The sequence below is a fragment of the Silene latifolia genome, chromosome Y (assembly GCF_048544455.1).
Source record: "Silene latifolia isolate original U9 population chromosome Y, ASM4854445v1, whole genome shotgun sequence".
Lineage (NCBI taxonomy): Eukaryota > Viridiplantae > Streptophyta > Magnoliopsida > Caryophyllales > Caryophyllaceae > Silene > Silene latifolia.
Genome location: NC_133538.1, coordinates 276120076 through 276133555, shown reverse-complemented (window position 1 = coordinate 276133555; position 13480 = coordinate 276120076). Strand labels below are relative to the sequence as shown.

The 13480-nt window shown below is 36.9% G+C and overlaps 2 protein-coding genes across 2 annotated transcripts; one reads left to right on the top strand and one right to left on the bottom strand.

The window, feature by feature from the left end:
• The first annotated feature begins 2094 nt into the window (after nucleotides 1-2094).
• Nucleotides 2095-3516, top strand: LOC141630739 (uncharacterized). Its single transcript, XM_074443504.1, has one exon. It carries the CDS (start codon nucleotides 2095-2097, stop codon nucleotides 3514-3516), a length of 1422 nt encoding a protein of 473 aa, XP_074299605.1.
• Nucleotides 3517-6824: 3308 nt separating this feature from the next.
• LOC141630738 (uncharacterized) lies at nucleotides 6825-7604 on the bottom strand. The gene has a single exon (XM_074443502.1). It carries the CDS (start codon nucleotides 7602-7604, stop codon nucleotides 6825-6827), a length of 780 nt encoding a protein of 259 aa, XP_074299603.1.
• Nucleotides 7605-13480: the final 5876 nt, after the last annotated feature.

The following is a 13480-nucleotide window of genomic DNA, read 5'->3' as shown; positions in this document are numbered from 1 at the left end:
TAGTGTTGCTGTCCAGGATAGGCATGTCCTCCCTGTTGAGGACCTTGTCTCCCCTAACAAGTATTCTGTATTGGTGACTCCTATGGCTGATACCCAACTGGTGGAGGATCCTCCTGATTTACCCCCTCAATGATTTTATCTACTTGGAATATTCGTGGGTTCAATAAAATGACAAAGCATTTAGAGGTGGTCAAGTTTCTGAAAAACATAAAAATAGATGTCCTTGGGTTGCTGGAAACTAGGGTTAAGCATAATAAATCTACTAGGATCTTGCATAATAAATTTGGTGGTTATCATCACTACTGTAACTACAGTAGTCATTACAATGGCAGGATATGGCTTCTTTGGAACCCTTCCACTGTGCACTTGTCCATTATCCAGGCTGAGTCACAGGTTGTGCATTGCTTTGTCCATCATTTGGTTTCTGGAAGGAAGTTCCACTTGTCTGTGGTTTATGGTAGTAATAGTGTTGTCCATAGGAGGAAGCTTTGGGATTCTATGGTTAAGCATGCTGCTACTGTAGGGGCTTGGGTCTCCATGGGAGATTTCAATATCATTAGAGATGCTCAGGAGAAAATTAGCAACACTCCACCTGACTTGAATGACATTACTGAGTTTAATTCTTGTCTTGAGAGGTGGTCTTGATGATTTGCCTGGTAATGGATGTGAGTTCACCTGGTTTAATAAGCATGAGTTGCCTACTCGAGTCTACTCCAAGCTTGATAGAGTCCTCACAAATGCTGACTGGCTTCTATCCTTCACCCAGACTTATGCTAGTTTCCACGCTCCCATCAAGTTTCGATCACACTCGCCTTGTTGTATTTCTCTGGGGATCCTCCTCCTAAAAAGCAGTTTAAGTTCCTTAACTGCTGGATTGATCACCCTGATTATAAAAATAGGGTCTCTGTTGCTTGGTCTCAAAAGGTGGTTGGGAATTCAATGCATAGGTTAATGGCTAAACTCAAGAATGTTAAGAATGCCTTAAGGGGTTTGCATTTTGCTCACTTTTATGATATTGAACAAAGGTTGGAGGAGAAGAGATCTGAACTTAGTGGTTGTTTTGATGACTTGAGAAAGGATCCCCTTTCTGAGACTCTTATTAATAGAGAAAAGTGTGTTTCTAAGGAGTTTTGGAGCCTCAAGGAAGCTGAAGCCCAGATTCTTATGCAGAGGGCTAAGTTGCATGATATCAAATACAATGATGTTGGCTCTTCCTATTTCTTTGCTAAAATCAAGGAAAGACAACAGAGTCAATTCATTCATGAGATCCAAGATACTCTTGGGAATACTTATAGTGGATTGCAGCCTGTGGGAGAAGCCTTTGTTGATTACTACAAGCAATTGTTGGGTACTGATGCTCCTGTACTGGACCTGGATCCTGTTATTATTGCTAATGGCCCTTGCTTGGATTCCATTGATCAAGCTGCTCTTATGGCTCCTGTCACCAGGACTGAAATTAAACTGGCACTTTTTTCCATTAAGTCCAATAAGAGCCCTGGCATTGATGGGTTTTCTGCTGGGTTCTTCAAGTCTGTATGGGACATTATTGAGGATGATTTTTGTGCAGCTGTGGAAGACTTCTTCAGGACTGGGTTTATGCCTAAGCAGGCTAATGTCACTGTCATTTCTTTAATTCCCAAGAAGAAGTATGTCCAAACAGTGAAGGATTTTCGCCCTATCTCATGTTGCTCCATTATCTACAAGACTATAAGTAACATTGTGACTAAAAGACTGCAGACTGTCATGGCTAAGCTGGTGGGCATTGAGCAAGCTGCTTTTGTTCCTGGAAGGAGTTTACATGAGAATGTTATGCTCACACAAAGCCTGATTAAAGGGTATTCGAGGAAGAATCTAACTCCTAGATGTTTACTCAAAGTTGATATCAGCAAAGCTTTTGATTCCATGCAATGGGTCTTCCTCAGGAACATGTTACATGCTTTGCAGTTCCCTGACCTCTTTATCAGGTGGATTATGGGATGTGTAACAGGGTCTTAGTTTACCCTTAAAATTAATGGTGATCATTGTGGTTTCTTTAAGGGCAGAAGTGGTGTTAGGCAGGGAGACCCCCTATCTCCTCTTCTTTTTGTATTAGGTATGGAAATCTTGTCTCGAGCTCTTAGGGCTATGTGTAATGATAATCAGGTCTCCTATCACCCTAAGTGTGCCAAATTGAAGCTTACCCATCTTATTTTTGCGGATGATTTGATGGTCTTTACCAGGGGGGATAGACCTTCCATTAAGAAGGCTACTGATATTCTTAAACTATTCTCTAGCTGGTCTGGACTTCAGGCTAATTTTGACAAAACTGAGGTGTATTTTGGAGGAGTTAATGCCTCACTGAAGCAGCAGATCTTGTCTGACATTGGTTTAGCTGAGGGCCACTTTCCTTTTAGATACTTGGGCCTTCCCTTAAATCCTGCTCGGCTTACTAGTAGCATGTATGAGGGTCTGGTCATGAGGATCCAAAATCTGGTCCAAAGTTGTGCTTCAAAATTTCTATCCTATGCTGGCAAGCTTCAGGTGCTCAACTCAGTGGTTTTTGGCCTCTGCAATTTCTGGTGTGGCAGCTTACTTCTTCCTAAGGCAGTATGCATTGCTATCACCATTTACTGTAGGCAGCTGTTTTGGGGTTACTCTGAGGGAACTAGGAGAGTCATTTTCAAGAGCTGGCAGAGTATTTGCTTCCCTTGGGTTGAGGAGGGTTTCCAACTGAAAGCTATTATGGCCTGGAATCAGGCAAATATGCTTAAATGGCTTTGGCATCTGGACAGAGGGTCTGGCTCTGTGTGGTCTTCCTGGGTGTCTAAGTATTATCTTGCCCAATGTTCTTTTTGGGCTTTTACTGTTCAGGAGTATTACTCTGAAAGTATTAGAGGGGTCATCCTTACCAAAGACATGATTATCCAACGTTTAGGGGGAATGCAGGCAGCCAAGAGTGCTTTACATGGTTGCCTGGATCATGGTAAGTTCTCTGTAGGAAAGGCCTATGATTTGATAAGACCAAGGCTTCCTACTCAAATATGCTATAGGGCTGTCCAATGTTGTTTGCTCTTACCCCGTTATAAGGTCATCCTCCAGTTGGCAGTTCAGAGGAAGCTTGCAACCACTGATATGCTCATTCAGAGAGGTGTACACTTGGTCAGTCGATGTCCCTTGTGTAAATGCAAAACTGAAAGCACCAGACATCTTTTTTTCAAATGTGCATATTCATATCAGGTTCTATCTTTGGTACTGGAACGTGTCCAGATGTCTATCCCAACTGCTGATTTGCATAGTCTTCTAGTGTGGGCTCATAGGCGAAAGCCAAGGAAATATTGGAAGAATAGGTGGATTGGGTGTAGCATTGCTACTGCTGTCTACTGCCTCTGGAAAGAAAGGAATGCTCGTGTTTTTGCTGGCCAGGAGAGGAGTATGGAGCTCCTTGTTCGGGAAATTCATGACCTGGTTGGTATGATTCTCCTGCATCGGGCTCGGGTGGATGAGGACACCATGCTGTCTGGGCTAATTAGCCATTAGTAGTGTTTGTAGCTTGCTTTTTAGTGGATATTGTTTGTAAGGAAAACTCATGTATATTTACCTTGATATATATGAGAAATATCTTTCTTGCAAAAAAAAAATAATAATAATAATAATTGATGGCCATGATAAGCCCCTACATCCGGCGGATCTTTTGCTTTATTTTTAGTACTTGGGACGAGATGTGTGTGTGGATTTGACTGGATCATCTCCTTTGACTCGGTCCGGGATGTATGACTTTATGCCCAGATGCGTGGTGGTTAATGCAGCGGAGCACAAGTGTGCTAAGTATCGTAGCTTGTGTGAGGCAGTTGGATATGAGTTCTTACCTTTTTCTTTCTCTTCGTTGGGGGGAGTTGGGGACGGAAGTTGTTGCTTTGCCCAAGCGGGTTCATAAAATTTCTGTTTCCCAGGATGCCGGGGCTCGCGCAGCTGCTTTTATTTTTACTAGACTTAGCTTTGCTATTGCTAAGGGACTGAATGCCCAGATTGTATCTCGGCTACCCAGCAATTTCTTGTAAATTTGATTTGATCTCAATAAAAAGTTCCGATTTTTTAAAAATATTTTTTCTCGGCTCCATACCAATTTCATGTAGACTTTTATTTTTCTGTTAATGAAAGATGCGCGCATCCTTTTATATAAAAAATAATAATAATAATAATAATAATAATAATAATAATAATAATAATAATAATAATAATAATAATAATAATGATAATAATGATAATGATAATAATAATAATGATAATGATAATGATAATGATAATAATAATAATAATGATAATGATAACAATAATGATAATGATAATAATAACAATAATGATAATAATAACAATAATAATAATAATAACAATAATAATAATAATAATAATAATAATAATAATAATAATAATAATAATAATAATAATATTTTTTTTGTAAAAGGTTATAATTCCTTTCATTCATCCTCAAGGGGGAAGAAAAGAATACAAGACTTTACAAAGAATAACCACTTAAGCCTTTTTACAAAAAAGACCAACCAAGCAATAAGACAAGCCCTAATTCACCCAATTGAGAGTAGGAAACCTATACAAAAGCGAAACACTGATGGTATATTTGATGCTAGATAAGACGTGCTCCACTGAAGTCTCATGCTCAGAGAAGAGCCTGCGATTTCTTTCTGCCCATACTCCATATATAGTTCCCATTAGACAGCAAACATACCAAGCATGCTTCCAATGCTTCTTATGTCTTCTACCCTTACACCATTTCAGCTCAGCTATGTAGCTATTACTACGGCCAAGGATCTTCATCCATTGCAACATTCCCTGCCAAAGAGCCTGAGAATAAGGACACTTAAAAAATAGGTGAGAGTGGGACTCATTTGCATTCCCACAAAGAATGCATCTGTTGACAATGATCAGGCCTCTTGCTTGTAGAGTATCCACAGTGGCTAAGCGTTTCTGAACAGCTAATGAGGCAATAAGGGCATGTCTAGGCTCAACAGCTTTGCCATAGACTGCTTTTAGGATAGGCAACTTGTCAAACTTAGGACGAAACCAGTGATAAGCAGACTGAATATGATATTTACCCCCCACACACCAGCTTTGCATAAGAGCCTGAGCAGCATGAGGTGATCCAGCAGCCTTGATCATGTCATTCTTTACTGCAAGGATGCCCTTCATGCTCTCAGAAAACTGGTCCTTAGTTGTAGTATCCCAAATGGTACCAGACTTTAGGTTATAAGCCTTGGTCCATCTACTCCAAATCCCAACAGGAGTTAAGTCCAAAAGCCAGATCTATTTAGAGAGGAGGGCTTTGTTCCATGACAGGAGCTCCTTTATCCCAAAACCTCCTTTCTCTCTAGGGGAGCAAATACCAGTCCAACTTTTAAGAACCAGCTTTCTTCTATTTTCCTCAATGCCCCAGAAAAATTCTTACACATCCTATTAATCAGCTTAATGACACTCCTAGGCAAAAGACATCCTGCACACCAGAAATTCTCAATGCCAAACACAATAGAGTTCAGCAACTGAACCTTCCCAGCATAAGAAAGCAATTTAGAAGACCAGTGCTGAATAGCAGCCTGAATTTTGGTGATGAGAGCACCATACATGTCAACCCTATTCCTAGCTGTATTCAAAGGCAACCCCAGGTATCTAAAGGGAAATTTTCCCTCTGAAAACCCAGTAGTTTGCAGAATCTGACACCTGATATCCTCCTTTATCCCTCCAAAATAAATTTCAGTTTTACTTGTATTGGCATGAAGTCCAGTCCATCCAGCAAACTTCCTCAGATTGTTTAAGACAGCCTGGACAGAGGGCACATCTCCTCGAGTGAAGATCATTAAGTCATCCGCAAAAACTAAGTGGGTTAAGCCAATCTTAGAGCATTTAGGATGGTAAGAAACAGAGGGTTGTCTGCAAATCACTCTCAGATGTCTTGAAAGAATTTCCATACTAAGAACAAACAAATAAGGTGAGAGTGGATCACCCTGTCTAATACCACTCTTACCTTGAAAAAATCCATAAGATGCTCCATTAAGTTTCAGAGAGAACCAGGAACTAGAAACACACCCCATAATCCATTTGATAAAAATTGGAGGGAATCTAAGAGTGTGAAGCATATTCTCAATGAACTCCCATTGCAAAGAGTCAAAAGCCTTTCTGATATCTACCTTGATAAGGCATCTGGGAGATAAGTGCTTTCTATCATATCCTTTGACCAAGGACTGAGATAACATGATATTTTCATGAATATTTCTCCCTTTAACAAAAGCAGCCTGTTCAGGCCCTATGATATAAGGAAGAATCAGCTGCAACCTACTAGATAGGATCTTGCTGATGGTTTTATAATAAGTGGTACAACATGAAATGGGCCTGAAATCCAAAACTGATGCACTAACCTTCTTCTTAGGGATAAGAGTAATAAGAGTGGCATTAGCTTGTTTACTCATTCTCCCAGAAGAGAAGAAAGAACTCGCAGCTCTACAAAAATCATCTCCCACCAAACTCCAGCTATGCTTGAAAAAAGCAGAAGAAAACCCATCAGGACCTGGGCTCTTATCTGAGTCAATGCCAAAAAGAGCTACTTTAATTTCCTCTCTAGTGATGGGCTTAGCTAAGTGAGCAAAATCAGAATCCTGCACACAGCTACTCTCTTGAATAAAATCAACATCCAAAGGAGAAACTGCCTGACTGGTCCCCAGCAAGCTCTGATAATATTCAACAAAACCATCAGCTACATTCTCCAAACCAATCCTATCCTTCCCATACATGTCCTGAATATGCCCAATGATTTGTTGATGATGTCTCTCCCGGATTTTGGCCTAGAAGAACTTAGAAGAGCAGTCATTGTGCTTAATGTTAGAAACCTTAGCCGTTTGCCTAAGAATGGATTTCTCAATTCTCTTAAATTTACAGTAGTTCTGTAACACCTCTTTTTCCTGAGCAATAAGATCAGCAGAGAGTGGCTTGGCTTGCAAAGCAGACTGACAATCCAGAAGCTCTTTTTTCAGGGTAGCCACTCCAGCCTGGATACCAGTATAATTTGTCCCATGAAGATTTTTAAGAGCTTTCCTGACATTTTTAAGTTTTTCAAAGAATTTAAAGGTGTTGGAACCAGAGACAGGAAGCTGCCAAGCTTGCTGGACAAGGTTATCATAATCAGGATCCTCCACCCAACAGTTGAGAAAACTAAAGGTGGGCTTCTTGACTGGATCATCAAATATAGTAACCACAATAGGAGAATGATCAGAAATTCCTGGAGCTAGGTAATTTGCAGAAGTGACATGGAACTTGGTAAGCCAAGAGGAGTTCCCTAGAGCCCTATCCAACTTCGACCAAACTCTAGTACCAGTGTCCTGCTTATTGTTCCAAGTAAGATCACACCCAGTGCTAGGAAGATCCTCCACTTCACACTGATAAAGGCAGTTATTAAAGTCCAGAATATCAGCCAAGACAGGAGGAGTGTCACTAATCCTCTCAGTCACATCTCTAACCACATTAAAATCTCCCAAAAGAATCCACTGATCAACAGAGGACTTCAGCTGAACAAGATGTTGCCAAAGGTCCTCCCTTTCCCGAGCATCATTGCTAGCATATATCATAGTAACAAAAATTCTGACAAGTAGCATGATGCAACACCTCAGTATGAATAAATTGAGCATGGGTTACTAGAGTAGTAACAGTGACACTAAAAGGCTTCCATATGAGCCAAATCCTCCCATTGTAATGATGAATGTAATTGCAAACAGTGCTATAGGCAGAAAAATAGCTATTTATAATTTTCTTTGCCTTATGTTGCTTGATTTTGGTCTCAAGAACACCCATAAAATCCAGTTTATGAAACCACAGAAAGTCCTTAATTTCCTGCAGTTTAAAGGGATCATTACCTCCCCTTATGTTCCAAGAGGCAAGCTTCATTGACCACCCCTATCATGAGGATGACCTTCCCCTAAGTTATTATCAGACTGTTGATTATCAAGTCCACTGTGCTTCTCAGGAACACTCACAACAGTACAAGTACCCTGAGTATCCTCATTTTCCATTTCCCCTTCCTCTAAAGTGGCCAAGGATTCAAAAACACTTTGTGGTAATGAGTAATTCAGGAATTGGTTCAACTGAGACCCCTCTCTTCAAGGATATTTGAGGTGGACTCAGCTCACCCTTCTTGCTGCATTCTGAATGCATTCCAACAGGTGCTAAAGATGGATCTAATCCTGATGCCTTCCCAGAAGAGTTTGGCTGAACCAGACTCCCTTCCTGCATCCCAGGATCAGGAACCACCTCAGGAACTGTTAGGGTACCACCTAGCAAGCAAGGAGTAACTTTCTTGACAAATTTAACCCCTGGACCAGTTTTTGGATCAGCTGCCTTAGTGATCACCACTGGTTTGGGCTGATTCTTCTTACAGGTTTTCAGTAAATGACCCATTTTACCACACCCAGAACAGTAGTGAGGTATCCACTCATACTCAACCCTTTGAGTTGAGGGACCAAAAGGAGTATTCAAAGAAATCTCAAGGGGAAGATGGCCAGAGATATCCACCTCAATAAGAACTCGAGCAAAAGATAGTTTCTCCTTGTTTGTAGTAGGAATATAAGCAAACATGGGTCTACCTATCTTACTAGACATTTTACTGAGGACAGTTCTAGACCACAAATAAGGGTCCAGATCAGGGAAGAGGATCCATATGGGCATGACAGACACCTTTTCCATTTCAAAAGAGAAGGAAGGATGCCATTGCTTTTGAATTAAGGAATAGGATCCCATCTTCCAAGGACCCTCCCTAAGAACACTATTCATTTCCTCCTCAGTAGAAAATCTAAAACTGAACCACCCCTTCTTAAAATATTGAACTACAGGAGAAGCAATATGGTGCCAATTCTTAGTAACAAAATCAGAAACATTTTCAAAGAGGGTTTTGATCCAAGTAAATGACCCATTAAAGTATATTTCCAGAGAGCTAATTCACCAGCAATATCATCAAGAACCACATCAATTTCCTCTGCATTCTTACAATTCTCATGGAAAGACAAACTGATACCCAACTGTGTCTTAGGTTTAACAACTTCAGACCATTTTTTCCCCGTTTCATGGACCTTAGATGTGCCAGATTCATCCAAAACAGGAGAATCACCAACAGCAGTCACAATAGGGATAACAGTAGCATCAGAATCAGTTTGATGATCAGAATCAGTTTGATGATCAGATTCTAGAGAAACAGAGGTATCAAAACTATCCGTAGAAATCAAAACAGGCTCCACAGAATTATTATCAATATTCACCGAATTAGTAACAATTTTCACATAATTAGTATGTTTTCCCCTCGAGGAATGAACAACATCAACAATTATATCATTTAACAAAATGGGTTGACGAATTGGGGAAGTCCGCGTTTCATCAATTGGAGAATTTAGGTCAGAATTAGGGGTAAAAGTAGTACCAGAAGATGCGGGATGAGGAGAGGAATCCATAGATGATCTTGCTTTTGGAGGGCGACCTCTGCCGCGTGCCATGAGAGCTAGAAAATCGGAGCTGCGTAACAATGGAGGTTGTTACAGAGGTTGTTATTTTCTAGAGAGAGAAACTTCTTTCTAAAACATGGCTATTTCAATAATAATAATAATAATAATAATAATAATAATAATAAGAAGAAGAATAATAATAATAATAATAATTGATGGCCATGATAAGCCCCTACGTCTGGCGGATCTTTTGCTTTATTTTTAGTACTTGGGACGAGATGTGTGTGTGGATTTGACTGGATCATCTCCTTTGACTCGGTCCGGGATGTATGACTTTATGCCCAGATGCGTGGTGGTTAATGCAGCGGAGCACAAGTGTGCTAAGTATCGTAGCTTGTGTGAGGCAGTTGGATATGAGTTCTTACCTTTTTCTTTCTCTTCGTTGGGGGGAGTTGGGGACGGAAGTTGTTGCTTTGCCCAAGCGGGTTCATAAATTTTCTGTTTCCCAGGATGTCGGGGCTCGCGCAGCTGCTTTTATTTTTACTAGACTTAGCTTTGCTATTGCTAAGGGACTGAATGCCCAGATTGTATCTCGGCTACCCAGCAATTTCTTGTAAATTTGATTTGATCTCAATAAAAAGTTCCGATTTTTTTAAAATATTTTTTCTCGGCTCCCTACCAATTTCATGTAGACTTTTATTTTTCTGTTAATGAAAGATGCGCGCATCCTTTTATATAAAATAATAATAATAATAATAATAATAATAATAATAATAATAATAATAATAATAATAATAATAATAATAATAATAATAATAATGATAATAATAATGATAATGATAATGATAATAATAAAGATAATGATAATAATAATGATAATGATAACAATAATGATAATGATAACAATAATGATAATGATAATGATAACAATAACAATAATGATAATAATAACAATAATGATAATAATAACAATAATGATATTAATAACAATAATAATAATAATAATAATAATAATAATAATAATAATAATAATAATAATAATAATAATTGATGGCCATGATAAGCCCCTACGTCCGGCGGATCTTTTGCTTTATTTTTAGTACTTGGGACGAGATGTGTGTGAATTTGATCGGGATCATCTCCTTTGACTCGGTCCGAGATGTATGACTTTATGCCCAGATGCGTGGTGGTTAATGCAGCGGAGCACAAGTGTGCTAAGTATCGTAGCTTGTGTGAGGCAGTTGGAAATGAGTTCTTACCTTTTTCTTTCTCTTCGTTGGGGGGGGGTTGGGGACGGAAGTTGTTGCTTTGCCCAAGCGGGTTCATAAATTTTCTGTTTCCCAGAATGTCGGGGCTCATGAAAATGCTTTTATTTTTACTAGACTTAGCTTTGCTATTGCTAAGGGACCGAATGCCCGTTGTATCTCGGCTACCCAAAGAATTTCTTGTAAATTTGATTTGATCTCAATAAAAAGTTCCGATTTTTTTAAAATATTTTTTCTCGGCTCCCTACCAATTTCATGTAGACTTTTATTTTTCTGTTAATGAAAGATGCGCGCATCCTTTTATATAAAATAATAATAATAATAATAATAATAATAATAATAATAATAATAATAATAATAATAATAATAATAATAATAATAATGATAATGATAATAATAAAGATAATGATAATAATAATGATAATGATAACAATAATGATAATGATAACAATAATAATAATGATAATGATAACAATAACAATAATGATAATAATAACAATAATGATAATAATAACAATAATGATATTAATAACAATAATGATATTAATAACAATAATAATAATAATAATAATAATAATAATAATAATAATAATAATAATAATAATAATAATAATAATAATAATAATAATAATAATAATAATAATAATTGATGGCCATGATAAGCCCCTACGTCCGGCGGATCTTTTGCTTTATTTTTAGTACTTGGGACGAGATGTGTGTGTGAATTTGACTGGATCATCTCCTTTGACTCGGTCCGAGATGTATGACTTTATGCCCAGATGCGTGGTGGTTAATGCAGCGGAGCACAAGTGTGCTAAGTATCGTAGCTTGTGTGAGGCAGTTGGAAATGAGTTCTTACCTTTTTCTTTCTCTTCGTTGGGGGGAGTTGGGGACGAAAGTTGTTGCTTTGCCCAAGCGGGTTCATAAATTTTCTGCTTTCGCAGATATATCGGGGCTCGTGCAACTCGCTTTTATTTTTACTAGACTTAGCTTTGCTATTGCTAAGGGACCAATGCCCAGATTGTATCTCGGCTACCCAAAGAATTTCTTGTAAATTTGATTTGATCTCAATAAAAAGTTCCAATTTTTTTAAAATATTTTTTCTCGGCTCCCTACCAATTTCATGTAGACTTTTATTTTTCTGTTAATGAAAGATGCGCGCATCCTTTAATATAAAATAATAATAATAATAATAATAATAATAATAATAATAATAATAATAATAATAATAATAATAATAATAATAATAATAATAATAATAATAATAATAATAATAATAATAATAATAATAATTATAATAATAGTAATAGTAATAATAATAATGATAATAATAATAATAATAATAATAATAATAATAATAATAATAATGATAATAATAATAATGATAATGATAATGATAATAATAATAATGATAATGATAACAATAATGATAATGATAACAATAATGATAATAACAATAATAATAATAATAATAATAATAATAATAATAATAATAATAATAATAATAATAATAATAATAATAATAATAATAATAATAATAATAATAATAATAATAATAATAATAATAATAATAATAATAATAATAATAATAATAATTGATGGCCATGATAGGCCCCTACGTCCGGCGGATATTTTGCTTTATTTTTAGTACTTGGGACGAGATGTGTGTGTGGATTTGAATGGATCATCTCCTTTGACTCGGTCCGGGATGTATGACTTTATGCCCAGATGCGTGGTGGTTAATGCAGCGGAGCACAAGTGTGCTAAGTATCGTAGCTTGTGTGAGGCAGTTGGATATGAGTTCTTACCTTTTTCTTTCTCTTCGTTGGAGGGAGTTGGGGACGGAAGTTGTTGCTTTGCCCAAGCGGGTTTATAAAATTTCTGTTTCCCAGGATGTCGGGGCTGGCGCAGCTGCTTTTATTTTTACTAGACTTAGCTTTGCTATTGCTAAGGGACTAAATGCCCAGATTGTATCTCGGCTACCCAGCAATTTCTTGTAAATTTGATTTGATCTCAATAAAAAGTTCCGATTTTTTTAAAATATTTTTTCTCGGCTCCCTACCAATTTCATATAGACTTATTTTTCTGTTAATGAAAGATGCGCGCATCCTTTTATATAAAATAATAATAATAATAATAATAACAATAATAATAATAATAATAATAATAATAATAATAATAATAATAATGATAATAATAATGATAATGATAATAATAATGATAATGATAATAATAATGATAATAATAATGATAATAATAATGATAATAATAATAATAATGATAATGATAATAATAATAATGATAATGATAACAATAATGATAATGATAACAATAACAATAATGATAACAATAACAATAATGATCACAATAATAATAATGATCACAATAATAATAATAATAATAATAATAATAATAATAATAATAATAATAATAATAATAATAATAATAATAATAATAATAATAATAATAATAATAATAATAATTGATGGCCATGATAAGCCCCTACGTCCGGCGGATCTTTTGCTTTATTTTTAGTACTTGGGACGAGATGTGTGTGTGAATTTGACTGGATCATCTCCTTTGACTCGGTTCGGGATGTATGACTTTATGCCCAGATGCGTGGTGGTTAATGCAAATGGAGCACAAGTGTGCTAAGTATCGTAGCTTGTGTGAGGGAGTTGGATATGAGTTCTTACCTTTTTCTTTCTCTTCGTTGGGGGAGTTGGGGACGGAAGTTGTTGCTTTGCCCAA